General features: G+C 46.2%; 1 protein-coding gene across 1 annotated transcript; it reads right to left on the bottom strand.

Annotated features, from left to right (window-relative positions):
* Positions 1-2,835: 2,835 nt before the first annotated feature.
* DESI1 (desumoylating isopeptidase 1) lies at positions 2,836-23,231 on the bottom strand. The gene is made up of 6 exons (XM_029206766.1): positions 22,935-23,231; positions 10,031-10,052; positions 8,834-8,903; positions 5,732-5,841; positions 4,951-5,073; positions 2,836-3,149 (listed from the first exon to the last, which is right to left on the bottom strand). The coding sequence occupies exons 1-6, from the start codon at positions 23,020-23,022 to the stop codon at positions 3,056-3,058; spliced, it is 507 nt and encodes a 168-aa protein (XP_029062599.1). The 5' UTR covers positions 23,023-23,231; the 3' UTR covers positions 2,836-3,055.
* Between the last annotated feature and the right edge of the window lie 56 nt (positions 23,232-23,287).

The raw sequence follows: 23,287 nt of genomic DNA on the forward strand, positions 1-23,287 counted from the left end.
ACTGCTCACATCTCACGTCCATTGTGAGTGGAAGGTGCTCACTCAGAGTGGCCTGACCGAACCTGCAGACACCAGCAGCCAAGCTGATGAGCCTGGTACTATCAGGGGACATTCAGAGAGCTGTCCACCCACCCCAACACTTGTTCAGTGAGGTGACAGTAACAAGGTGGAGAGAGATCCCTGGGGCCACAGTCCCAGCCTACAGCCAAACTGAAGCCAGAAGTGAACACTTCTTGGTGAGGTCAGAGGTCCTCTGAGATCTCAGAGGTTGGGGCCAGTAGGTCAGGCTTTTGAGTCTTACTCCACCCCCAGTCACGAGGTGACCTTGGGCAAGTCGAGTTCTCTCTGGGCCCTTTCCCCATCTTTATAATCCAATGGTGAAAGTCATACATTCTTCTCTGCTCTTGACACTTATTATCCACAAGGTGTACAACCAAGCAAAGGCGGCATAGCCAGACTCAGCATATTTAGGCTCAGAGGGAGACAGATGAAGCAGCAGCCTGGAGCTGCTTCATGGAGGATGCATACCCAGACCTTCAAGCGCTACCCAGATGCCGCAGGCAGAAATGAGTTTATTGCGTTAGAAAAAATACCAAAGAAAAACAGCAAACACCTCCGTACTAGACACAATTATTAGTTTGACTTCAAGGGCGAAAAGGAATCTCAAAGGTACAAACTTTATTTCTGGGAGGGGGTGACAGTCTCATCCCTCCTCTTCCTTCCCTGTCCCTTTAAACCAATGGACCTTGATAGAGGTGTCCACCTGTGTGATATAATCACACACATCTTTCTCATCCTGCTTGCCTGCGCACGCCCGTGTGGAGCTAGCTGGTCACAGTGAGCAGGCTACTGAGGTTCTGGGATAGACAGAGGAATGTGAGGATGGGGCTGGGGGGGTTCCTAGCCTGAGACCAGGTTTCCAGTTAGTGATGGTGGGACTAGGGTGGGGGAGGGAGGGCTTGCCTTCCTGCAGAGCTGAGAAGACGGCTTATTGATCCCTCCTTCTCCCCCAACAAACCCTAAGGCACAGGCATTGGCACAAGTGGCTGTTGCACATGAAGGGTGTCTTTCAATGAACCAAGTGACTCAAAGTCTCTCAGGGGAGCCACTCAGGCTAACTTCGTCGTACAGCCCTGGGTCTGGAGGTGACTACTGGAAGGAGAGCAATCAGCTGAGCCTGGACGTGGGGGAGGAGGGAGAAGAGAAGGAGTTTGTGATGCCCATCATGCTCTGGCCAGAGCTGAGTGCCCTGGGCAGAGAGGTCTGGAGCAGGAGACTGGAAGGGAGAGAGCGCTGGGCAAGGCAAGCTGAAAAAGGAGAGAAAGCCAGCAGCCGAGAAGCAGAGCCATGGCCTTGATCCACATGCTGCCCTCCCAGGAGAAAGCCAGCCTGAAACCCATTCTCCACGGCCCAATTCTGCCAGTCGGTCAACATTAAATAACAGCCCCTGATAGTTTCTGCTCTAATGTATTATTACCATGCACACTGGCCAATCAGTGGGTCTTGAGAAGAATTAAAGTGCTCACTGGTTTGGCTTCCAATCTTAACAGTTCCAAAATGTCACTTGACATCACAGCTAGTCATGGACGTGCCCTGGTCAGGTCACAGGCAAACACTAAGGCAGAATAACATCTTGTCCTCTAGCTGAGACCCTGATGATGCCAATTGCCATGGCTAATGGCAGAGATGGGAGGAGATGAGGCCAGAGGTGAGCAGCAGCTTTTTGGTGAGGAAAGGCACCTGCTGCAGGCCAGAGGCCAGGAAAGAGAACATAATTCAAGTCTGAGAAGTGGCAGGAGCCATGGCATGAGGGGCCCGAGGATGCCAGGGCTGGGACTCAGGTACCACACAGCTCTGAGTTCTTCTCCACATTCACTCTCCCAAGTTAAAGGAGGTTCACGTGAAGAAAGAGAATATGAAAGCCTCTCCAGATTAGAAACTTCCAGATTATTTGTTGCCTATAAGCTCCTAGCAGCAGCTCTTTATGAAAATGCCCACTCATGCCCTCAACCTTGCTTCTGTAACGTCAGAATGACACCAGAAATAACACGTGCCTTCAAAACACATTTAGGATAAGGTAAAAATCCCTATCAGATATAACTCTAAATTTTCTTGCCACCTTGATTCTGCATCATTATTCTTGCTACATCAGGGATATTTTCCAAGAGCAGGGAATCATTCCCCCTTGGCCCCTAGCTGAATACTGCATATTGGTCTGGGTGGGGTGGGTACAGTTACTGCAAATAACCTACACTATTACTTGCAGACAAAAGGTCTCTGCTGCTCCAGACCTTCATTAACTATGACAGGTCAGCTATGCTGAGGAAATGCAGCCTGTAGACAGCAAAGCAGGTTCTCCAAGATTGATGTCAGAGGACTGGCAATCAGTCTAGGTGGAGGGAGGAATGGCTTTATCCTGTTTCCTCTGGCCTGACACTTGCTGTTACTCCCCCTCCATCTTGAGGCTTTTGGTTGCTCCAGCCCACCCCATGGCCTTGCTTGGGGGAGGAGAGGGAAGGTGAGAGAGATCATGGCTAAAGAGTTCACTTAGGCTGGTTTAATCCTGAAACTGGCCCCATGTGCACCAAATCCTTTGGTTCATTTATTGGTGGAGAGTAACCGTTTCCAGGTCATGGATAATGTAAAACTCACCTGGGTCCCACAGGTGGTGGCAACCTGCGTAGAGCGTGGGCATTCTCTGGAAAGAGGTTCTGGGCTGGGGCTCCCCTAGACTGTGTCTGTTGCTTTCTGCTTAAACAAATGCCCTCTGTTTCTTCAGTGTGGAGGACGCTTAGGAAGCAGCGTCAAAAGTGAACTCACAGACAAGAGAGCCTGAATAAATTAGTATAATACTATTAGAAGGGATGGCATTTTGTTCTGTTTCTTAGCAGCATTGTTCTACATGCAGCCTGATGATCTCCTTCCCTGGGAAATTTAAAAAGCCGTTCCCTGGTTGTTAGCTCTGATGTAAAATTATAAAATAGAAATCTCGTAGGGTTTGTTTTGTTTAAAAAGGAAAAGCCCTGGTGAGGCAGGGCGGTCCCATGCAGTCCTGTTAGCTCTGGCCGTTGGGTCGGCCCACCGTGCTCCCTCCGGGAGGCTGGATCTGGATGGAGTCCAGGAGGGGCCTCAGGGCCTGTCCAAAGGGCCTGCAGAGAGAACAGACACGGGAGCTGGAGTGGGCTCTTGGACGCAGACTGCCACAGCTGGCCGGTGCGCCCAGCTCTGCCCACACGTGCAGCAGCACTGCCACGCCAGAAAAAAGTTCGCTACAGTCCATTTAATTTTCTCACCTATCTCATACATCCTTTTTCATAGAGGGGATCTCTACATAGTTGCTCTGCATTTTTACTCCTGGTGTCCCTTCCTTAGTAAATGCTACCATCGTACTACCTTTGCCTCCTGGTTAGCTGTGGTTTGAAAAGGTTGGAGACATACTGGGAACTAGAGCTTTCTGTACTTTCTGTACTTGTATTTTTAATTCTCATGGTACAAGAAGATAAAGTTTAAGTGAGGAAGCTGAGGCAAAAGAAAAAGGATATGAAAAAGAAAAAGTCAGAAGTGAGGATGGCACATAATTGGACTCCTCAGGGAACTGAGGTCTTCTAGGGAGTACAGGGAATACTCAGGAAAAATGACAAGTGCAGGATGTCAGAAGGTGTTAATGCCACTGTATAAGGGCTCCCAGTTCGCTCTCAGAGTAGCTTAGCTGGAAAAAAGACCACAAATGCTGTAGTCTTAGAGACTTTCCAAGATTACTGCAACCTTAAGTCCGGTTGCCCACAACACATCTCAGTTACTGGCTTTCTTTTTCTTCGGTGATACTGCCATTTTTGAAAACCACCCCCAAATTCAAAGGAAATGAAATATTGTAAAGCATAAACTGATGAAATGAAGAAATACTAACCCCAATTCCAACAAGTCCAGGAACCCCACCCATCAAATAATAATAGCAAGAACATTCCAGCTACTCGGGTTTGCTCAGGGCCCAATAACCTAGATCCTTCAGCAATGCTGTGGTGTTTAACACACCCACCAAGGAATAGGAAGGCAGGGCCAGGACTGGGACGTGGGGCTCTCCTCACCAGCTCGACACAGACAATAGCCTTCTTTCCTGTGTAAGTTTTTCCTGAGGGGCTCCTACCTGGGTGCGAAGAACAGCTCACCTTGCTGAGTCTGCTAAACCTGCCAGGATCCCTGTTGAACAGGTCCCCAGTTCAGGAGAAACTGAGTCAGAGTCAGCAAATGGACCCGGTCCTAGAGTGGGCAGAGGCTGCCTGAACGCAATCAACAGCAAAGGGAGGGAGGGGTGTGATGGCATTGGGGGTGCCTGGATGATGGCCCACAAAGCTTGGACTGAGGAGTCCAAGTTCCCTGAGTTCCCTGAGGAGTCCAATTATGTGCCATCAGGGAGGGAGGGGCTACACAGTATTTTTGAAGAAAACATCTACCGAAGGCTGACTGTGCGCTACGAGGTACGAGGGCGATTAGGAGGTTTGAAGGTGTCAAAGAACTCAAGGTGCAGGGGAAGAAGGACGAACAACAGTTTCAAAACAAGTCACCCTACTAATTCTCTGACCTACTCTCGGCTCGTCTATCTAAACCCCCTTTTAAGTGGGCACTTCTGGGGAGTGGCGTGCTTCATGTGCAATGGGGAAGACAGATACCAGGACTCTGTACAAACACTGGGGCCAGCGTCAACTGGGTTTCTAAGTTCTGCAGTTGCACTCAGGTCAGGATAGAGTTGGTCCAACTCCAAGGAGGGTGAAGGTAACACAGGTGAGCACCCGAGAGTAGAAAGAACGGTGGCGTTCTATGTTAGAAGCTGCCATCATGACACCCCACCCAGCTTGGGAGGATTCTGCTGAGAACAGTGGGGGCACATGTGGGCCAGAGGAGAGGCCCTGTCTGTGAATGGGGATTTCAAAGGCAGAGACAGAGGCCACTTACGTGGAGAGAACTTCAGAGGGAAGGTCAGTGATGTAAGAAGGGATCTTCCGCCCAGTCAGGAACTGTGCCACTTCATTGCTGAAGGTGTTACAGTTGTGTTCAAAGAGGTTGTAGGCTTCACCTCTGTACATTGTGAGAAGGTTTGGGAAACAGATATGAAAGTCAGCAACCATGTATGGGAAACCATTCAAACCAGGTAACAGAATGGTGAGCACAGCTGAATTTGAGGACTGCGATTTCCCCTCTCTTACACCCAAAAGGAGTGCCTGATTTGCCACTCTGGGCATTTTAAGGGAAGGATGAAATAAACACATTTGGCTCCTCCACAGTTTCAGGAGAATCTTTATAGTCACAAAAGCAGAGCTACAGGGTTAGAGTTTAACACTTCAAATTGACTAAAGTTTAAGAGAAAATATGCTCAAGTTTGTATTTTATCCCAACCTCTCTACAAACCCCGTTTTTGATTTTCAGGATAAAATACTGCTGTTGAGAGCAGCATGTGCTGAAATAGCGCAGCTGATTTTCATCAGAAGGAATAAACAGCCCTTCCTTTCCTCAAAAGGTTCAGCAGTACATATGCTGGGATGGAACAGTGGCCTTGGAGGCAATGCCGAGCTCTTTTTGTGTAACGATTAACTGCTTTCCCTTCATATTTATTCAGCAAATACCGGGTCAAACACGCTGAGTGTTCTGGGGGAAATGACCTGGTGGCTGCCCCTGCGGGCCAATCATCTAGTGGGGGAGACAGACACAACTAACCACCACCCCTGTCTCCACTCACCGGAACAGAGACTCCCCCAGGGAGGACAGGTACTCCAGGAAGATTTCTTCTGTGACTTCTGTGCTCCCCACATCAACCACAGAATCTGGGGGCCCAAGCAACGTACCTCCCTAAAAAAGCCAACCCAAAGAAAGTCAGTAAATCACTCTCTCCACTGAATTTCTTCATGTGGTTTCCCATGGAAGACCACAAATGTTCTGTTCCAACAACTTTTAACTCTCAGAGCACCCAGGACAGATGAAGAGTTATTATTTTTTTTAAAATTTATTTACTTTTAAAATTTATTTTTGGCTGCATTGGGTCTTCGTTGCTGCGCTCGGGCTTTTCTCTAGTTGTGGCGAGCCAGGGCTACTCTTCGTTGCGGTGCGCGGGCTTCTCATTGCGGTGGCTTCTCTTGTTGCGGAGCACAGGCTCTAGGTGCACAGGCCTCAGTAGTTGTGGCACCCAGGCTCAGTAGTTGTGGCTTGTGGGCTCTAGAGCGCAAGCGCACTAGTTGTGGTGCATGGGTTTAGTAGCTCCACGGCATGTGGGATCTTCCTAGACCAGGGTTCGAACCCGTGTCCCCTGCATTGGCAGGCAGATTCTTAACCACTGAGCCACCAGGGAAGCCCAGTAGTTAGTTCCTATTTGTGTCAAGGTTATAATGGCTTAGAGCTCCCTGGAGACTTTCCATCGCCACGTGCTGGCAACATGGCTAAGAAGTCAGGTGTCCTGTTTCTGGCAGGGCCCTGGGAAGCTTAGTCTCCTGCAGGTCAGACTCCTGACACTGTCCATTCATTCAGTTGATAAAAGGATAGAAACCCGGAATCTGAAGTCTCCCTTTGGCCCCAACATGCCTACTCACGAGGGCAGAACAGGACGACTAGAAATGGCTCACACTTGACAGGCCATCTTTCCAGGTCTATATTCATAATGTATGCAGCCAGTTTTTTTTGTGACACACTTGATATCCCTTGTAACACTGGGAAAATGTGAAGAACTGTGAGGAAGCTGGAAGGCTGGCAAATATTTCCACAATTCAGTTCCCTTTTGATCTGTGAGGCTAATTTAACGAGGTGATAGGGTTCCTCTGGCAAGGGAGTTAATGGTCCCCGAAAGACCTACAGAAAAGTCTCAGCCATGGGTTAACAGACTGCCATAGCAGACTCAAGGAGAGACCGAGGTCCTGGGGGAAACCAGCCAAGCGGAAAGCAACAGGGTCACTGAAGAGGAGAGAGCTGGGAATGGGCTGAGGAGTAAGGGAGAGTACTCCAGAGCAGAGCTCCCTGAAAAGATCATAAGTTCACACAATAGCAGCTATTGAGCACCTACTATGTGCCTGACGTTGTTCTAGGCACTGGGGAAAACATGGTGAGTAGGATAATCATTGTAGTCAGAGTTGCAAGAAACTAAAAGGTCATTATTCAACCCCCTATTATTCACTCATATGACAAATATGTATTGAGAACTTACTATCTGCCAGGCCTTATGCTAAGCATTGGACAAAACAGATGAGATTCTTGCCCTCGTGGAGCTTATAGTCTACCAGGGAAGGCAAACAAAAAAATCCCATAAACCATGTATAATTACGAGCTGCGATAGGGTCTTGCTGGAAAAAGTACTGCTGTCAGTACTTAAGACAGGGGACCTTCCCAGTCCGAAGGGTCAGAGAAGACTTGGCTGAGAAAGTGACATTGAGTTCATCTGCAGAATGGAGAGGCATAACCACATGAAGGGTCAGGGAGGTAGACTGAAGTCAGAGGACAGGTTTAAATGTCCAAGGTGTGTTCAAGGAATGAGAAGAGGGGGGTGGGGAAGGGCACAACCTGCAAAGAGGCCACCCAGAGAGACCGAGACCAGATCAGATGGGGCCTTGTAGGCTATGCTGAGCTTTCTTGTTTTTATTCCAAGAGCAACGGGCAGAGTACTGACTTAAGCAGGGGAATGCCATGATCAGATTTTCATTCTGAAACAATCACTTTGCCTCCTGTACAGAGAACTGACTGAGAAGGAATAGTAGATGAATTGCTGTGGTCCAGGCTAGAAATGAGGGTGGCCTGGATTAAGGTGAAAGCTCTGGAAAAATGAGACGAGATGAAGAGAATTAGACTGGTTTAAGGTACACTTACAAGATATAACAGACGTGGGCTTAACAAAGGACTTGTTATATGAGGTGGGGGGGGCCAGTGGGAGGAAGAGATAAAAAAAATGACTTCCCATTTATAAGTATCAAAATGCATGGTTTGGACTTCCCTGGTGGCACAGTGGTTAAGAATCCACCTGCCAATGCAGGGGACACGGGTTCGAGCCCTGGTCCGGGAAGATCCCACATGTCGAGGAGCAACTAAGCCCATGTGCCACAACTACGGAGCCTGCGCTCTAGAGCCCACATGCCACAACTACTGAAGCCCGCGTGCCTAGAGCCTGGGCTCCACAACAAGAGAAGCCACCACAATGAGAAGTCCACGCACCTCAACAAAGAGTAGCACCCCCTCGCTGCAACTAGAGAAAGCCTGCGCGCAGCAACAAAGACCCAACGCAGCCAAATAAATAAATTTTTTAAAAAAAGAATGTTTTTTTGGTCTTTGCTTGAGTACCTCCTGTGATGACCCTTAGACAGCTCCAACAAATTTTCTGGAAAAGGGCATGGGCTTTGGAGTCAGAGAGACGTGAGTTTTAGTACTGGTGCTGTAACTGGCCATGTAACTTTGGGCAACTCACTTTACCTCTCAGAGCCCTCATAGTTCACACTGACTGAGCTTCACATTGACTGAGTTCATACCATGCACAAGGCACTGAGCTGGTGATGGTGACAGAAGAATGAGACAGTCTCAGCTTACAAGGAGCTTACACAGGGCTCCCCCTGGAGACTCAGGAACAGCCCATTTCACCATAACATGCTCAGTGTGACACAGAGGGACCACGAATACCATGGGAGCAGAGGGGAGGTCAGCTAGCTGGAAGATCTGGGAAGGGTATTCTTGAGCTGAGTCTTAAGGTCACCATGAGGAGCTATGCCACAGGCCTGTATACACTGGGCTAGAAGCCAGAACTATAGAGGAGAACAAAGTTCCTGGTCTATGGGAACCTGAGACTGCAGACAGGGTGGGGGAAGACACTCACCGGTGGACAGCTGGAGATACCGCCACTGCCGAAGAAGAACTCATCCTTGTGTACAACTATGGAGGTGTGCCTGCAATGCAGAGAAGAGGCAGAATAAGCCAGAAAGCTTAAAATTGGTCCGAGAAAAAGCAAACACCACACTGCAATGAGTGATTTCTGCCTAAGGATATGACTTATAAGGTCAACATCTTTATAAAACTAACCAAACAAAGGTAAGATAAATACCATAGGCCAGAGTTTCTCAACTTTGGCACTACTGACATTTGGGGCTGGCTAATCCTCTGTTGTGGGGACTGACCTGTGCATTCTAGAATGTTCAGCAGATCCTGGCCTTTACCCACTAGATGGCACTAGCATTACCTGCCTCCGCTGTGGCGACAAACATGTCTCCAGACATCGCCAAAGGTCTCCTGGGGGCAGAACTGTCCCTTGTTGAGAACCACCACTGTAGATCATGTAAGCAGACAGGAGTCCTTACAGATTCACCCCAGTATTAACAAATCAATTACTGAAATAAATCTCTGCAGACCAAGGTGTGTTCCCAGACTTTTTAAACTAACAGGAGCAGTTAACCTGGACCACGTTGAGAGAAAGACCAGATGATAAGTGTGAAACTATTTCAGGTGAAGGTGCTCATATTACTTCTTGGTTCGAGTCAAGCAAAGCAAAGGGTCATTCTGGTCAACCAATATGTCAGCAGGCTCTAGGATCCAGACAGAACGCTGACCTAAGGTTTTTCTCAGAAATGGAATTGAGCCCAGCCACCACCTTGTGTCTGACAGGGATGGGTCTGAGAGACCAAAGTAGAATGTGTTCTAAGACAGACATGTGGGATACTCATGGCTTCCATAGTTAGAAAGCTTGGTCAGGGGTGTACATGACATCATTCCACCTTTCTTTAGGACAGGTTTTCTCAACCTCTGCACCACTGATATTTCTGGTTGGAAAATTCTTCATTGTGGAGGGGTGTCCTGTACAATGTAGGATGTTTATAGCAGTATCCCTGGCCTTCACCCATCCACCCCAAAAGTCTCGAGACACTGATAACTCCTGGCTGGGAACCACTGCTTTAGAACTTGAAGATTTGTGACTTGAGAGAGCCAGGTTTCAAACTGGAAGCCACAGATTGGAACCTGAAATGCATGGGTGCTATTTGGTTTCATAAACCAGCCAATTAAGGAGTCCCACCCAGCTTACCAGATGCCTTCCAGTTGTTTCCCTGTGGAGAAAGAAAGAACAGATTTAATCACTTGGGACTAGACTAACTGGCCCCCCAGCCAGAGTAAATTTAGAACATCAGTCAAACCCAGAGTAATCCATTATAAACCTCCTGGGGGACTTTCTAGGAAAGCAATTCTCCTCCAATAAGGTCCTTAGGTCATGACATGGTATGTTGTGTTAAATAAGCTGAAAAAATAATCAGAATCCTTAAGCAGAATGCAAGATGGAACACTGGTATAGAGGTACCCAATTTTATGTCTGCTTTTCTTTCCCCTTTAGGGTCAACTCAACTCTGCCTTTTTAATGTCTTTGTCTCATCTACAGAGATAAAGCAAAACGATAGTATAGAGGACTTCCCTGGTGGTCCAGTGGTTAAGACTTCGCCTTCCAATGCAGGGGCTGTGGGTTCAATCCCTAGTTGGGGAGCTAAGATCCCACATGCCTCGTGGCCAAAAAACCAAAACATAAAAAAACCAAAGCAATATTGTAAGAAATTCAATAAAGACTTTAAAAATGGTCCACAGCAAAAAAAAAGAAAAAAGAAAAAAAAATCTTAAAAATAGTATAGAAAAACTATTGTCCACTTCTTCATGGAGCATATGTGAGGTGAAATCCTTTAGAAAATTACAGAGCAAACTGCAGATGCCATCCATTTGAACAGTCAATGCACATGTATTCTACACCTCTATATGCCAGAAATGATGCGAGGTATGGAAATGCAAATATGAACAGATTACTGTCCTGCCTTTAAGGAGCCCAAAGTCAAATGGAAAGAGAGAGACACACGTAACTAACTAAAACACAATGTTGATAGGCTCCATAATAGTGGTAAACATAATAAAGATAAAGAATTACCTTCACGAGCTGCAATTCAACCAATGAACAAACAGGGGAGGGATGGACATTTGTGCCAGTGGGAATAGTATGTACAAATGCATAGTTGTGAAAAAGACTAAGGTCTTGCAGGGTAGAGCAAAGGGTGCAGTGATGGTGGTAAGAGGACGAGTGGCAGGCAAGGGTGTGAGCAAAGTAGAGCAAACCTGGACTGAAGGCTGCCCTACACTGTGGGGCATTGAAGGTTTTTATGCAGTAGAGTGCCCTGATCAGATCCATGTTTTTAAATGATAACTGTATCTTCTAAGAGATAACTGTAGGAATAGAAGATGAATTGGAGGGCAGAGGGTAGAGAGAGCAGACGAGAGTGAGGAGGTCTTTGCAGTAGTCCACGGGGGATTCCACAGTGCTAAGGATGAAGAGGAAGGGCAGTGAAAGACATGAGAACATTATCAAACATCACTCATTCACCTTTGGTAATAATTTTATGGTAACTGTTTATTGATTGCTGAATTGAATACTTTCAATGCTTCAGTGTTTGCCCTGTGACTTTCTAAAGGATGAAACTCTAGGCACTGTGTGGAAGGAGAGGTGATATGATTACACTTCTCCCTTTGCATAAGTTGCACTATTTTGCCCCTGTAAGAAAGCTTTTAAAATAAGGTAACAGTAGCCTAATTTTCTTTTTTTTGGAAGAGACAGAAGAAGTCATGGGTCCTGCATGACAACCTATTGATGGCTCAGCATAGTGTCATCAGAGGCAGTTAAGAATATGGCACAGGTTCGGAGCTGAGCTTTTTCCCTTTGCTAGCGATGGATCTTGGGCAAGTTTACGCAACTTGAGCCACAGTTTCTTCAATACAAAGTTGTTGTAACCGGTAATGATAATCTGTATAAAGCATCACAGTGTGTGGTACACACAAGTTTGATAAATGGAGATATTACGTATGATAGCCTCCTTGGGGAAAAGGGTGAAGACTTTCAAAAGATAAAAGAAGGTGCTTCCCTGGTGGTGCAGTGGTTAAGAATCCGCCTGCCAGTGCAGGGGACATGGGTTCAAGCCCTGGTCCGGAAAGATCCCACATGCCGCGGAGCAACTAAGTCCGTGCACCACAACTACTGAAGCCCGCATGCCTAGAGCCCGTGCTCTGCGACAAGACAAGCTACTGCAATGAGAAGGCCGCGCACCGCAACGAAGAGTAACCCCTGCTTGCTGCAACAAGAGAAAGCCTGCGTGCAGCAATGAAGACCCAATGCAGCCATAAATAAATAAATAAAATGCAACGTTAGGGACTTCCCTGGCAGGCGGATTCTTAACCACTGCGCCACCAGGTAAGCCCTAACGTTTCACTTTAAATAGAGCTGACGTGCTCTTCTGGACTGCCACTTATAAAACAGCTTGCTGTCTAAAAGGCAGCAATTTGTTGTTTATTTCCTTGGAGACATGCAATGATGCATGAAACTAGACGTATAAGGGATAGTGCTTTCTCTTGACTGTTCCTGCTCTCATTTACTTTGGGAAAAACACTATACTTGTATGAGAAGAAGTACAGTGTAGTGAACAAGAACACGGGTTCTAGTGTGGACAGGTCAGGTCTGAATCCTATCAGTTCAGTCAGTGAACTAATGTTTATGAAGTGACTATTATACTTCAGGCAATATTCTTGGCAGTAGGGATACATCAGTAAACAAACGAGATGAAAAAAAACCTCCTTCATTGTATTTACAGGGTGGGGAGATAGGACAGTCAATAAATACTACTAATAAACATAATAAATCATAGTAGGTTAACAATAATGAGTGATAAAGAAAAATAAGAGCAGGGTAAGGGACACTGGGAGTTTCAGGGATGGTCAGGGTGGGCCTCTTTGAGAAAGTGTCATTTGAGCAAAGGCCTGAAGGAGGCAAGGGAGGGAGCCATGCAGAGGCAGGACATGCTAGGTGTATCTGAGGGACGTTAAGGAGGCCCGTGTGGCTAGACTTGGTGAGTGAGAAGGAGAAAAGTAGGAGATGAGCAGAGGTAATCGAGGACCAGATCATATAGATGAACTTGTAGAAGTTGAGAACTTTTCTAAGCCTGAGCTGTCCAGTATGGTAGTCACTGACCACGTGTGGCTATTAAAATTAAAAGAACAAATTCAGTTCCTCAGTTGACTACTGCATTTCCAGTACTCAGTAGCCACATGTGGCTAGCAGTTAGAGATGGGACAGTGCAGATCTAGAACATTTCCATCATTGCAGGAAGTTTTTCTGGATGGCATTGTTTAAACCTTAGTTTCCTATTCTGTCAGAAAAAAAAAAAAAAGTATAGTAATAGTGTCTACCTCATAACATTTCCAAGGTTAAAAGAGATGACACACAAAATAGGCCCAGCACAGTGCCTGGCACATAATATATGCCCCCCACAAACTAACCCTTCTGGGACTTCCCTGGTGGTCTAGTGGTTAAGAATCCGCCTTCCAATGCAGGGAACTTGGGTTCGATCCCTGTTCGGGGAACTAAAATCCCACATGCTGCGGGGCAACTAAGCCTGCGGGCTCTAGAGCCCCCGTGCCCCAACTACTGAGCCTGCGCGCTGTAACTAGAAGGAAGCCCACGTGCTGCAACAGAAGATCCCACGTGCCGCAACGAAGATCCTGCAACTAAGACCTGACGCAGCCAAATAAAAACAAACAAACAAAAACTAACTCTTCTTTTACCCTTCATGATTTGAAAGTGTTATGGCTGCTTTCATAGTACCTTGGTATGGAAACTACCTTTTTCCCTCATTAGACTATAATTGTCTCAAGGACAAGGTCAGTTTCTTATGCATCTTTGCAATTCTAGCACCTAGCAAAGAACCTGGAACAGAGATGCTACATGCACAGCTGTTGTGATTGACACACAGTGCTAATGAGGCCAAAGTTCTTAACCCCAATCTTGGCTGCCCTGGCTTGTTACTCAAATGACTTTGCAACCCTGGCATATTGCACCCTAAGTCTGCTACTGCCTTCTCAGATGCCTATGTTCAATGACCCAGGTGGACAGGTGGCAGGTACAGATGCACCGGTTCAAACCCAGCCCTACTAAAATAATGGGTTTTTGGAGAGAGGCCTCAGAGACCATCCTGCCACTTATTTTACACCTGAAAAACAATTCAAAAGTTGTGGGATACAAACCCTACTTTATTCTACTTGATATTCTCTGTATTGATCACTAAATTTATCTGTAAGCTGGACATTATACTTCCTCCTTATTCAACTACATCAAGGTATGCTTAAGATCACATCCATCCATAGAATGGTGATAGAAACTGTAGAAAAAAGATCCTCTTATTCATTCTTTCATTTATTAATCTGTCTACCAAACACTTGGAGCCAACAACATTTAAAATGGATTGAGTGGATTTACATCCTTTCTTAATTTAAAGTGCTTCATAATTATCCTTATTCTGACATCTTTACATGATAGAGTGGAACAAATAGTTATTAATATCATTTCAAACAGGTAAATAAAGATGCATGGTTTGTCCAGTGTAAAGACAAGAAAAAAAAAGGATGTAACCATGTACTTGTTGGAGCAGCTCAGGTAGAAACGTAAGGTTGGCTACTCAGTGGCCTGCTCTCATGAGGACAAGAACGAGGGTCATGGCCTCCTCTGGGGGTGACAGGCATTGTAAAGTGGGACTGAACTGATTTAAAAAGTTTTTTCAGCTAGACTGAGGTACAGTAGGTGAGTAGATGGTGGGGGTTTGAGATTGAATTGGGGCATAAGGCCATTTTGGGATGTGAATTAGGCTCAGTGGATATTAGCACACTATAGGAACAGACTGTTTTCCCACTAGGATTTCCTCAGCAAGCTGGAGAGTGGGTGGGTCAGATGGCTGCATGTCTCAAGCTTGCTGGCACGTCCGTTGCGTTGATTTTGAAGCCTATGAGGTATGCACATGAAAACAAATGGAAGGGCTTCCCTGGTGGCACAGTGGTTAAGAATCCGCCTGCCAATGCAGGGGACACAGCTTTGAGCCCTGGTCTGGGAAGATCCCACATGCCGCGGAGCAACTAAGTCCGTGCGCCGCAACTACTGAGCCTGCACTCTAGAGCCCGTGAGCCACAACTATTGAGCCTCGTGCCACAACTACTGAAGCCCATGCACCTAGAGCCCGTGCTCTGCAACCAAAAGCCACCACAATAAGAAGCCCGTGCACTGCAATGAGTAGCCCCCTCAAAAAAAAAAAAAAAAACCTAACGTAAAAGGGCTTCCCTGGTGGCACAGTAGTTGAGAGTCCGCCTGCTGATGCAGGGGACACGGGTTCGTGCCCTGGTCCAGGAAGATCCCACATGCCACGGAGCGGCTGGGCCCGTCAGCCATGGCCGCTGAGCCTGCGCGTCCGGAGCCTGTGCTCCACAATGGGAGAGACTGCAGCAGTGAGAGGCTCGCATACCACAAAAAAAAAAAAAAAAAAGTAGCCCCCACTTGATGCAACTAGAGAAAGCCTGTGAGCAGCAATGAAGATCCAACACAGTCAAAAATAAAAACAAGTAAAAAAATAAATTTATTAAAAAAAAAAAAGAATCCACCTGCCAATGTAGGGAACACGGGATCGAGCCCTGGTCCGGGAAGATCCCACATGCTGCAAAGCAACTAAGCCCGTGTGCCACAACTACTGAGCCTGTGCTCTAGAGCCTGCGAGCCACAACTACTGAGCCTGCATGCTGCAACTACTGAAGCCCACACGCCTAGAGCCCATGCTCTGCAACAAGAGAAACCACTGCAATGTGAAGCCCACGCACTGCAGCGAAGAGTAGCCCCCGCTCACCGCAACCAGAGAAAGCCCGCGTGCAGCAACAAAGACCCAACGCAGCCAAAAAGAAAAAAGAAAACAAAAAAAAGAAAACAAATAGAAGACATGGATATTAGCCCTGTTTTTCATCATGCACAACAAAGAATGTAGAGTGAGGTCCACACTAGTCAGCCGTCCACTGATTGTAAAAAGTAAAGTCAGGGCTTCCCTGGTGGCGCAGTGGTTGAGAGTCTGCCTGCCGATGCAGGGGACACGGGTTCGTGTCCCGGTCCGGGAAGATCCCGCATACCGCAGAGCGACTGGGCCCGTGAGCCATGGCCGTTGAGCCTGCGCGTCCGGAGCCTGTGCTCCGCAATGGGAGAGGCCACAACAGTGAGAGGCCCGCGTACCGCAAAAAAAAAAAAAAAAAGTAAAGTCAGTACATAAAAGCCAAGGAGAAAATACTCCATCTACCTCCTCATCAATTAAGGTAATGGAGCTTGTGCATATAGACATTCCTGCTGGTTATGGGTTGTGCTCAAGATCAGCACCTGGTATACTGCTGGTGCTAGATAAATGTCTATTAACAAGCATAAAGTGGGTGATGTTGCTGGGACTCCAGGGGCAGGCAGTATTAGCTCATTAGTATAAATCAAAAGTAGCCCTAGCTCACCTCCTAGATTTCACCCCACAGTGACAAAGTGTTCTTTTTATTTATTTATTTATCTGGCTGCGTTGGGTCTTTGTTGCTGTACGCGGGCTTTCTCTAGTTGCAGAGAGCGGGGGGGCTACTCGTCGTTGCAGCGCGAGGGCTTCGACAAAGTGTTCTTAATTGGCAGTGTTTTAATGTGACTTGCCAGATTACCAGCAATGTGAAAGGGTTAACTCAAAAAATCAGCTTATTCTTCTCTGGAACTACCAGGTAAATGTCGAATCTATGTGGGAAAAGGTAAAAGGATACATTTGTATAACATAAGTGGACCTCTGTGCCTATAGGCTAAAAAAAAATGCCTATTGGCAGTTGCCCCTCCTTTAGGTAGAGAGGTTATCACAAAATCAAAATGCAAAACATTGCTAAAAACTAAGAGGGTATTTTAATCCTCAAAAAAGGGTAGATTTAAAACTACTTAATACTCTAGCACTAGGATTCCTTGGAGCCAGTACAGGATTCTTTCTCAGAATAAAAATAACTAATTTGTGAGTTCTTTATTTCAGTACTCAGAAGGTTCCCTCTTAACCACTGCTTGTTATTAGTCAGGCCTTGTAGCAATGCTTTGAGGTAGGTCTGCAACATCCTGTCACTTACTCAGGTTGTATTTACTGAATGCCAGTAACTGTGCTAAACTCTGGGGATACACTCAAGAGTTCTTGCCCCCATTGGAGCTTAAAGTCAAGTTGGCGCTGGGGGAGTGGACACAGATGAGAAAACATGCAATTTAAAAATAGAATGATAAATGCTATTAAAGGAGATTACAGGATGTTATCAGCACATTATAGAGACACATGACCAAGATTTTCGAGGTGGGGGACAGGGAAAGTTTCCTGTAGGAAGTAACATTTCAGTTGAAACCTCAAGGATAAGCAGAAGTTATCCAGGCTAAGAGATGGGGAGAGAAAGTATTCCTGGCAGAGAGCACAGCCTTCGAAAAGTCTAGAGGTAAAAAAGAACTGAACGGGTTCAGTCCTGTTACCGTGTGAAACAGCCCTTCTCCACTGGGGTTCTGCAAGAGAATTAAGCCCTTATGCCCTGAGGAATCTATTGGGAGAATGAGAAAATAGCTACTCAGATCATTTTCCCTAGTGCTTAATTCTCTTGTGGAACCCAGTTGAGAAAGGCTCATGTACAGTGTGTTTAGTATGCAGAGACAGGTGAGGGTGGAGAGAAAAGCAGGAGAAGGGTCACGAAGGGCTTGGTGTTTTTTCATTTTGCCAGAAAGAAACTGCACGATTACTAAATTAATTCATTGGACGGATGTAAAACAGTGCACACAATGAACAAAAAAAAATCTAAAACAAAGCACAATAGATGGCATTAAAACGTTATAAAAAATCCTCAGATTCAAATAAATTCTACTTAATCTTTAAGCTTGAGTTCAAGTCTCAATCATTCCTATAATCAATATTTACTGACCACTAGCTCTGAAAGGCCACTGGGGACACACAGGGGAGTCAGAGTTCCTGCCCTCCAGGAGCTCAAGGTTCTTGCTTAAGTCTTTCTGACACATCCAGCCCACCATGGCCTGTCCCATCTTTCAAGGCCTAAAATAATTGTTTCACCACTCACCCCTTTTTGGCATCTAATCATAATTTCTATTTTTTTTAATTCACTTTTTATTTTTTTTAAATTTACTTTATTTATTTATTTGGCTGCGTTGGGACTTTTCTGCTGCATGTGGGGTTTCTCTAGCTGCGGCGAGCAGGGGCTACTCTTTGTTGCAGTGCACGGGCTTCTCACTGCGGTGGCTTCTCTTGTTGCAGAGCATGGGCTCTAGAGCACAGGCTCAGCAGTTGTGGCACACGGGCTCAGTTGCTCCGTGGCATGTGGGATCTCCCAGACCAGGGCTTGAACCCGTGTCCCCTGCATTGGCAGGCGGATTCTTAACCACTGCATCACTAGGGAAGTCCTAATCATAATCTCTTTTGTGCTGTTATCTAATGTTGCATATGCACAGCATTACTTTTAACTAATTAAACTCCTCGAGGACAGAGTCCATGTCTTTTATTTCATTACTATTTGTACTACAGAATTAAGCAAGGAACTGAGCAGTGTAAAATCTCAAATATTCATTTGATTGCATTCTGCCAAGAAATACATAAACACACACACACACACACACACACACACACACACACACACACATTCCATATGCCTAAGTCTTTAAACCTGACAACAATTTTTTTTGTGTGTGTGTGGTATGCAGGCCTCACACTGTTATGGCCTCTCCCGTTGTGGAGCACAGGCTCAGGACGCGGAGGCTCAGCGGCCATGGCTCACGGGGCCAGCCGCTCCGTGGCATGTGGGATCTTCCCGGACCAGGGCACGAACCTGTGTCTCCTGCATCGGCAGGCAGACTCTCAACCACTGTGCCACCAGGGAAGCCCCCTGACAACAATTTTGAGATAGGCTTGTAAAGAAAAATAAAAGTGATCTTGGAACACGTACATGCACACAAACTTCAGATCGGAAAACAATCAACAAATATAAAGAATCCCTTACCACGATTAAACAAATATAACAAACCTCCACCATTATCTTTATGTACTTTAGCACAGAAAGAGGTCAAGAAATTTAAAGAGCAGCCAAAATTATTAAAAGGACAAACTGAAGGACAATCATAATAGCTAATTATCTTAGGCAAATAGTAACTATGAAAAAAAAAGTACAATCAGGCTGTCTGCTCGATTAGAGTGATAAGGATAATTCCAGGACTGTCTTCATTATGAGTGAAAGACTGTGGAGCAGGAATACCTTCACAGGAAGCAATTCTAGAAACTGAAAACTGGACAGGGTAAAACTGTGGAGTCTACATTGTTTCAGGGGAGAAAGGAATTACATTGGGTTTATCTAGTCTAATCAGGATTGTAATAGACTAGATGGGGGTCTTACAATGAGGAGCTGTCATAATAAGAGGCTACTATAACTAGATAAAGAGCCAGGCCACTCCACCCATGAAGTTCCCCCTTTAAAAAAAAAAAAGAATAAGTTGGCACTGCTGATGAGGTCACACTAGTTCAGGACAATGAAGGCTAGGAGGGATGATCATAAAACTATGATTATGAATGGCACATACACATTGAATCTAGCTATTTTCCTCATCCAAATTTGAAACACTTGGCCAGAGATGCCTTTATAAACTTGAACTAGGTACCTACTTTACATCAATTATAAAGGAACATATTACACAGGAAAGGTGGTATAGCAAAATACCTGAGAACATGAGCTCTGGAAGTCAGACTGCCTGTGTTTATAACCCAGCTCTGCCACTTACCAGCTGTGTGACCTGGGGGGCAAATTTCTTAATGTCCTATATCTTGGGTTCCTCAAATGAAAAATGGAGATAATAACAGGACCTACCTCACAAATTTGTGGTGAAGAATATAACACATGAAGATACTCAGAAAAAAAAGGGTCTGGCACATGGTAAGCACTCAGTAAATCTAGCTATTAATATGCTTCTAGAATTCATTGCAAAAATCAGGAAACAAATTGATTTTTTTAAATGTTCAAATATATTTAGGAATGGGAAATTAATAGTTGGCTTCTAACAGAACTGGGACATACCCAACTTTAAGGTTAGTGATGTCTGGATAGGATGCACCCATAAGGCAATGCCCATTTTCCATAAGTTTTTAACTCTAGAAAGTAATGATTACCACCTTTGATAACCCTTTATTCATTACTTTTGAAAAAGGCATAAAAGCAATATGAGAAAATGGGATAGAGAAGAGAGAATCAGATTTGCAGGCAAGGTAATGTTCTCAGAAATACCACTGGAATCAGATGTGCCAAACTGATGACGTTGGCTGAGGTCTTCTAGGATTTCACATCTATTAAAAAAGGTTTGGGGGGTGGGAGGGAGTCCCAGTACTCCACCTTCAGTTATGGCACCTTCCTCTTCACCCACTAAACTCCACAAAGGCCAGGCCACTTCTAGACCAGGCTAGGTTCTTTTTTGCCTGAGGGCCTTGGCAGGTTAATCCCCCTTCTGTTTGGAACATTATAACTCCCTCACCACCCACCTTGTGACTACTTCTTCCTCATCCTTTAATTCCCAACTTAAAAGTTACTACTTCTGATCCCCTTATTTAAAGTAGGTCTCTCTTCTTATTTTCTGTCTCAGCACCTAGTTGGCTTCCTGCACAACCTAGTACTTATCACGATTTGTAATTACTTCATTTGCTTATTTATTTTTAATGTCTTCCTCACTAAATAGCTCCATGATGACAGAGAACATCTTTATCACATCATTTTCAGTTAAGCTTAACACTGGGACTAGCACGTAGTAGACACTCAATGTCTGCTGAATGAATCATGAATCAATGATCCTAAGGCCCCCTTTAGCTAAAATCAATAACTAGTATATAATAGAACAAAAAAATATCCAGTGTAAAGGTGGAGGCTTTTATTTATGGGTCTAGGAAGTACCTAAGTAACTCCTCACTATGATCAAGCTAACTAAATGGCTCCATTACAAGACGTTTAGTCAGAACTTGACTGATGTAATGTACTAGTGACTAGCACCTTCCTCAAAAAGTGACTCTGTTAGTTTGCTTTCAGATTGGCCTTATTCATTTTAACAGTTGGAGATCTAGGCCCAACCTTCTAATAATGGATTGGCTACATAAGAATTACCTGAGGAGCTTATTAACAATACAGATTTCTGGATCAAAACTCCAAAAGATTCTTATTAAGTACTTGTGTAATAAGACTCTAGAATCCATACGTTTAAAACTTTGCAGGAATTCCCTGGAGGTCCAGTGGTTAGGACTCCATGCTTTCACTGCCAAGGGTGAGGGTTCAATCCCTAGTTGGGGAACTAAGATCCCGCAAGCTGCGCGGCGTGGCCAAAAAAACTTTGCTTATTTTGAATAGAAAATATATGTATGTCTCCAGCGTCAAGTTCCCCTTTTCTTCTCTTTTTCTTTCACTGTGCAGCATGTAGTTTCCCCGACCAGGGATCAAACCTGTGCCCCCTGCAGTGGAAGCACGGAGTCCTAACCATTGGACCACCAGGGAATTCCCTAAGTTCCTCTTTTCATAAGCTACCACTGTTAGCAATTTTCTTATGTATCTTCCAGATAATTATTTGCCTAAACAACCATGTATCCTTTGCTTTAAACATACAACTGCATATTTAAAGAACTGTTCCAACTTCATTTTTTCTATTCCCATTTAACAATATATGTTGGGGGCTTCCCTGGTGGCACACTGGCTAAGAATCTGCCTGCCAATGCAGGGGACACGGGTTCGAGCCCTGGTCCGGGAAGATCCCACATGCCGTGCTCCGCAACAAGAGAAGCCACCACAATGAGAAGCCCGCGCAACGCAACGAAGAGTAGCCCCCGCTTGCCGCAACTAGAGAAAAGTCCATGCACAGCAACAAAGACCCAACACAGCCAAAAATAAAATAAAATAAAATAAACAAAAAACAATATATGTTGGAAATGAAGTTATCTGTATTTTTAACAAGCACCCTAGGTGATTCTGATGTGAAGCCAAATACAGGAATCACTCATTGCCCCAGGGTTAAGAGATTAAGTTCAACCCACTAAGACACATTAGAAACTCAAGGACACTGAAACTCAAAAGCAGCCTTGCTTACTTGATCTCTGCCCTCTTGTCTCACAGATATGACATGAACTAAAACATTCTCTAATGTCTCCATAGAAGCCAGGAAATACTAGCCATTCAAATGGATGTTGCCAAAGCTGTTCAATTTTCAATTCCCAGAATCCTTTCCTGCCCAACATCATCTGAAATCACAAACCTGACAATTCCTATGTTACACAAGACATTTTGGTATTTGGGTTATAAAGAGGTTTGATCCATGCTGAACTAGGGCTGATTTTCTCTCCTGGCAGTTAAGTAGTTTAATGGAGCACAACAGAAATACTTCCCTTACTAATCCTTACTGACACAACAGCAACCAATCCTCCCCCAGAATTGCTTTCTTACCACCTGGGCAAAAGCAATTAACTTAGAAGCTGTTGAGAAGACCGCACTGTCAGGCGGAACTTGGTGAATTCTTGAGTTCGGGCTCCAGTAGACCTGACTTTACTTCTACCTGGGGGCAACGGCTGGGCCCCTGTGCAGCTCTAGCTTTCTCTCCCCACCTACCCCAGAGACTGCACAAAGAGTTTCATTTTGGCACGGAGGGAAGGCTCTCCTCCGCAGTGTCCCTTTCACCACGAGGGGCACCGCGCGGCAGGCATCTTCACCTCCACTCCACAGCGCCGAGGAAGGAGTGTAGGGGGCTCCCCAAGCGAGTCAGGAAACCCACGGGGACCCAGCGCCGGCTTCCCCCACCTCCCAGCTGAAGTGGCTCTGAAGGTCTAGGGGAGAGCGTGACTCCTTTATCCCCTCTCCCTGGATTCAAACGTGATGAGGGCCAAGAGGGGCTTCGGGGGCCCAAACCTCAGACCCACACCTTCTCTACTGGGGCTCTTCTCCATCCTCTGGGCCTTCCCCTGAGCCATGGCACAGGCCTCCCCACCTCGGCCGGCCGTCTCGGCGCCCTCCGGCCCGGCTCCCGCCCTCCTTCCCGCCCGCCCCCAGCCCCTCACCCAGCATGATGGGGCTGAGCCGCCGGGCCAGGCCCTTGGACAGGTCGTACACGTAGAGCTTCACGGGATAGAGATTTGGCGGCTCCATCAGGACCCGTGGCGGCTGCAGCCACTAAGTCCCTCAGGCACCCGGCAGCTGCTTGGACCTTCCCGTACCCGACGGGGGAGGGGAGCGGAGGGAGCGGGGAGACCGAGCCCGGGCCCGGCCTGAGGGGCGGGGTAGAGGTCGCCCAGCGCTGCTCGCGCCCCCGCACCCGCCACCGGCAACGACTACCGTGAGGTGACAGAGCGGGGACCGGCCGGCTTCGCGCGGAAGACTGGGCGGGGGCGGGGGCGGGAGCGGGGGCGGGGAC

The sequence above is a fragment of the Monodon monoceros genome, unplaced genomic scaffold (assembly GCF_005190385.1).
Source record: "Monodon monoceros isolate NGI ecotype Baffin Bay Population unplaced genomic scaffold, NGI_Narwhal_1 Super_Scaffold_6, whole genome shotgun sequence".
Lineage (NCBI taxonomy): Eukaryota > Metazoa > Chordata > Mammalia > Artiodactyla > Monodontidae > Monodon > Monodon monoceros.